Source organism: Dipodomys ordii, unplaced genomic scaffold, assembly GCF_000151885.1.
Source record: "Dipodomys ordii isolate 6190 unplaced genomic scaffold, Dord_2.0 Scaffold14, whole genome shotgun sequence".
Taxonomy (NCBI): Eukaryota; Metazoa; Chordata; class Mammalia; order Rodentia; family Heteromyidae; genus Dipodomys; species Dipodomys ordii.
Window position 1 is genome coordinate 14630109 of NW_012267230.1, and position 4630 is coordinate 14634738.

At 62.5% G+C, this 4630-nt stretch overlaps 2 protein-coding genes across 2 annotated transcripts in view; both read right to left on the bottom strand.

Moving 5' to 3' along the window:
* Nucleotides 1–423: 423 nt before the first annotated feature.
* On the bottom strand, nucleotides 424–3145 carry Prss33 (protease, serine, 33). The gene is made up of 7 exons (XM_013011236.1): nucleotides 3055–3145; nucleotides 2896–2922; nucleotides 1999–2025; nucleotides 1725–1887; nucleotides 1337–1608; nucleotides 737–906; nucleotides 424–582 (listed from the first exon to the last, which is right to left on the bottom strand). The coding sequence occupies exons 1-7, from the start codon at nucleotides 3143–3145 to the stop codon at nucleotides 424–426; spliced, it is 909 nt and encodes a 302-aa protein (XP_012866690.1).
* Nucleotides 3146–3226: 81 nt separating this feature from the next.
* The window catches only part of LOC105981887 (brain-specific serine protease 4-like), a 68338-nt gene continuing 66934 nt past the window's right edge, over nucleotides 3227–4630 (bottom strand). Inside the window, exons 7-8 of the mRNA XM_013011237.1 lie at nucleotides 4144–4294; nucleotides 3227–3267 (exon numbers count right to left, since the gene is read on the bottom strand). Coding sequence (XP_012866691.1) covers nucleotides 3227–3267; nucleotides 4144–4294 — 192 coding nt within the window. The remainder of the gene's footprint in view (nucleotides 3268–4143; nucleotides 4295–4630) is intronic.

Consider the following 4630-nt stretch of genomic DNA (forward strand, 5'->3'; position numbering starts at 1 on the left):
CATGAGTCTGAGGATGCAGCCAGCTGGGGCAGCCACCAGCCCCTGCAGCCAACAACGGAGACTCCCTGGTGTTGAGTCCCGTCCTGTTTCCACTCTGACTTCCTCCAGGAAGTGAGGGGCACGCCGCCCAGATGAACCATCAGCTGGGTTGCCCATCTCTGGGTGCCCTGGCCCCATCCCAGGCCAGAGGAGGGTAGCTAGGAACCAGGAGGGAAGGGGGAAAGTGTGAGCGTGAATGATGGTGGCAGAGATCAGTGGACTCCTCAGAGGATCAGAGGCAGAGGATGGACAGATGGGTGGCTTCTGAGTATGTCAGCCTCTAGGCCGAAGGGTTGGGGCATGTGCATGTGACTAGACAGGCCAGGGGGCCCGAGGACCAAAGTGACTGCTCCAGGCAGCCGACCTCCACCCAGCCGACATGCATCACAGGCTGAGGTGAGCCTGAATCCACCGGCTGTACTTGGCCACGTTGGTATACACGCCTGGTCTGTTGGGCAGGGCACAACCCTTGCCCCAGCTCACCACACCCACCAAGACCCAGCGTCCAGATTGCACGCAGGCCAGGGGTCCCCCGGAGTCACCCTGCAGGAGAAAGGCCAGCTGAAGTACCAGCCCCCCGCCCCCACCATAATCTTCTAGGCAGCTCCCCCAGAATTCAGGCTGGAGATCTGATCTCCTGTCCTGGGTTCTGGGGATGTGGAGGTCAGAGGAGGCGGGGGACACAGGGGACACGCACCTGGCAGGCATCCTTGTGGCCCTGGAGGTAGCCAGCACACAGGTTGCCCGGCAGGACTATGCGCTCAGCCCGAGGCACGTCAGTGCCCACGTGGTAGAGCCGGTCACAGGCCTTGGAGTCCAGCAGTGGCACCCGCGCTCCCTGCAGAGGGCGCCAGTCTGGGAGCGGAACTGGGAGAGGGAGAGAGTCAGGAGGGCACAAGGCCTGCAGCCCCTCTGCCAGGCAGAGGCCTCCGAGGGCCCACTGTGAGCAGACTGGGGGTCTCAGAAGTGACTCTGGGCTGGGCACCAGTGGCACACGCCTGTCATCCTAGCTACTCAGGAAGTTGAGATCTGAGGATCATGGTTCAAAGCCAGCCCGGGCAAGTAAAGTCCGTGAGACTCTCATCTCCAATGAACCACCAGAAAACCGGAAGTGGCGCTGTGGTTCAAGTGGTAGAGCGCTCGCCTTGAGCTGAAGAGCTGAGGGACAGCGCCCAGGCCCAGAGTTCAGGCAACATGACCAACCACAAAAAAAAGTGACTCTGGGAGGCTGCGAAGGTGGATCCCCAGTCAGATGGAGGAGGCTGGGCCTCCCATTGCCCTCCCCCTTGTGTCTCACCTCCGGGCTGGAGGCTGCCCCAGCCTGTGACCCAGCACGCTGCCGCATGAGGGGGCCGGGAGCCGGGCGGGGGCAGGCACACAGGCTGGACCTGGGCGCTCAGGGGCACCGGGCGGCCGAGCTGCACCAGCGCCAGGTCTCCTCGGGCCTCGTCCTCCGAGAAGTCTGGGGGCAGCAGCACGCGGCGCACGGGTGCCGAGACGGCGTGGGGGGACGCGAGGCCCAGCCGCAGGGCCCCGAGGCGCACGTGGTACTCGGATGGCAGCACCCATCTGAGAAAGGAGTTGGGGCCGCTCTGTGGAGGGGGAAGAAGGGCCAGGCCCCCGGGAGCCCTCACCGCTCAGGCCTCCCCCCGGCTCTTCCTCGGGCTCGGGGGTGGGGGGCTGACCTGGGGAAGCAGTGCGCCGCGGTCAGCACCCACTGGGGTGCAATGAGTGACCCCCCACACACGTGGACCCCGCGGTGCTGGATGCTGGCCTGCCACGGCCACTCTCCATTGTGGGCATCCCGGCCCCCCACGATGCGACTGGACACTTGGGGCTGCCCGCAGGCTTCGAGAGAACAGAGAGACAGTGGGTGTGGAGCAGGGACAGGGCCTGGGAAGTGGGGGTTGAGGAGACAGGTTCGGGGTTCAGGGGGTGCAGGCTCTGAGGGGGGCTTACCTGCGGATGCCTGCACCCCAGCAGTCTCTGCAGGAGGAAGAGGAGGAGGAACTGGATTAGAGGTTGGGTGTCAGGTAACAAGCCGGGGCAGAGGTGGCGCAGATGGGGCATGTGGCAGCGGCTTCTGGGCACTCTGTCACCTGATTTAAGCTGCAGAGTAGGGTGGGACTTAGGCTTTATGCAGGATTCATGCAGGATGTCAGAGAGGACTTGGCCCTTTGAATTAAACCAGCTGGGGCTGGGCACTGGTGGCTCACGCCTTGTGATTCCTAGCTACTCGGGGCTGAGATCTAAGGGGCAAGATTCAAAGCCAGCCCGGGAAGGAAAGTCCCTGAGATTCGGATCTCCATTGAACCAGTAAAAAGCTGCAAGGGGAGCTACGGCCTAAGTGGTAGAGTGCTAACCATGACTGAAAAAGCTCAGGGACAGAGCCTATGTTCAAGCCCCAGGGCCAACTCAAAATGATAAAAGGATGGGCGGGGGTGCTCAGCTGCAAGGCCCAGCCCCCCCCAGCCCCACTAACCCAGCACCAGCAGGAGCAGGACCCAGAGGCGGGGAACCCCCCTCATCCTATCTTCAGGGCTGGTCTGGGTAGAGGTCGCACTGCTCAGGGCTTGGACGCTGGTCTGAAGTCGGTAGGGAACAGAGAAGAACGTCCCAGCCCTGGGGACACCCCACCCCACTCTCGCCTCTGCGGCTCTTCCCTCTGCCCTCAGCGGCATCTGCTTGGTTCTGGCTTGGTCTCTGTCACCCAGACTGACACCCTCACCCAGCCCAGGCCCAGGCGGGCATCTGTGGCAGGTGTGTCTGACAATTGTTCTAGAATCTCATCCTCCCGTCCATTCCCCGGCCACTGCCCTGTCCTCCCCCCCTGGTGAGCCCTGAACCTGCTCTCACCCACACGGCCCGCGCCCTCTTGGCTGACTGGGGGCCAGGGGAGGACCTGGGGGCTTAAAGGACAGAGGGGTGGAGGCCCCGCCTGGGGAAAACTAACACTTCGAGGCGGGCCTGTGGCTTCCCCTAAGCAGCCTCAAACAAAGATGCTTTGAGCAGTACTTTGGCAGAGGCAGGAAAAGGACACCAGGATCAGGGCAGGGAGGGGAGGCCGCGGCAGGCAGGGATCTCCGGAGGACCCTGGGCAGGTCATCTCTCAACCTGAGCCTGCTTCCTGGTCCCCAGCGCGGGCACTGGGGTTCTGAGCTCTATTGTTCAGTCTGGTAATCCCAGCTCAGCCCAGCCCAGCCAGCCTCCTACGCACCTCCACACCCTAGATCGTGGCCTCAGACCTCAGGCCTGGCCCCGCCGAGCCCACCCAGAGCCCCCAGAGCTAGACCAGAAGTGAGTGGCTCAAACCGGGAAGCCCTTCCTGCCTGAGCATGAGCAGAAACAGCCTCCATCTTGGGAAATATACACATTTTGGCTTGGGGTGGCCACAACAGAGCAATCCCCTGTGTGGGGTGGGGTGGGGTGGGCTGAGAGATGGCGGGCTGGGCCAGTGCGTCCCCTCTCGGGTCCCCTTCTAGTGCTGGCTGCCCATCACACGTCCTCTCTGCCTGGTCCTCATAGCTCTGGCCATGGCCATGTCAGAGTAGCGATCTGTCTTCAGGAGTGGGGGGATTAGGGGGTGAGGTTTATCTCACAGGGCAGGGAATGAATCTGTGCCCATATTGGGAGCTCAGGCTGAAATGTATTATTCAAGCTGACCATGACCATCAAGGGGATGTCGAATCTCCCCAGTCTGGTCTTCCAAGGCCCCAGACAGCCCAAAGACAGCCTTTCTTCTGGAAATGACCTCTCCTTGGGAAGGACTCTGGTGTTTGAATCAAAACCAGGGCCAGGATTAGGAGCTGCTAGGAGGAGGTTTAGTGTGAACCCGGGGTGGTCTTCAAGAAGTCAATGGAGAGTTGATGAAGCTTCTGGAAGCATCAGCTTACATGCTCATGTGCATGGCATTTATTAACAAGAGGAAAACAGAGCACACTCCCCTCCACACTGGGCAGATCTGGGCCTGGGGGGTGTAGCAGCACCAGATCCAGACCTGCACTGGGTTGGAGGGCTCAGGCTGGGCCCTGGAGCAGGGAGCCCAGGGAAGAGTGAGGAGCAGCAGGTGTGACAGCCAGGGCTCCGGCCTGGGCGCGCTGCTGGGGATCACGGTCTGGATCCAGTCGAAGTGCTGACTGACGTTGGTGTAGACACCAGGCTTCCTGGGCCGACCGCAGCCCTGGCCCCAGCTTACCACGCCGACCTGATACCACCGCCCGTTCTCCTCACAGACCAAGGGTCCTCCGGAGTCACCCTGGGGAGGGGCAGGGGTGAGGGGCAGGGGTGAGGGGCAGGGGTGAGGGGCAGGGGTGAGGGGGAGGGGTGAGGGGCAGGGGTGAGGGGCAGGGGTGAGGGGTAGGGGTGAGGGGCAGGGGTGAGGGGCAGGGCCGGCTCCCGGGTGGGGAGGATCACTTACTTTGCAGCTGTCCACGCTGCCGTCCTCAGCACCCGCGCAGATCATGTCGCTTTGGATTATATCGAGGCTTAGGGTGGTGTACAGATCGTTACACCTGGAGTTGTTCAGGATGGTGACCTGCACTTCCCGGAGGTGGAAGGGTGGCTGGAGTTCTGGGGGTGGAGCAGAGACAAC

What these genes read in the sequence shown, in the direction of transcription:
- Prss33 (XM_013011236.1), bottom strand. Translation starts at nt 3,145, where the DNA reads ATGACCTGCCCAGGGTCCTCCGGAGATCCCTGCCTGCCGCGGCCTCCC. An exon ending in CTTTTCCTGCCTCTGCCAAA is followed by an intron (nt 2,923 to 3,054) that starts GTACTGCTCAAA and finishes CCTGGCCCCCAG; the next exon opens with TCAGCCAAGAGGGCGCGGGC. An exon ending in TGGGGTGCAGGCATCCGCAG is followed by an intron (nt 1,888 to 1,998) that starts GTAAGCCCCCCT and finishes GTTCTCTCGAAG; the next exon opens with CCTGCGGGCAGCCCCAAGTG.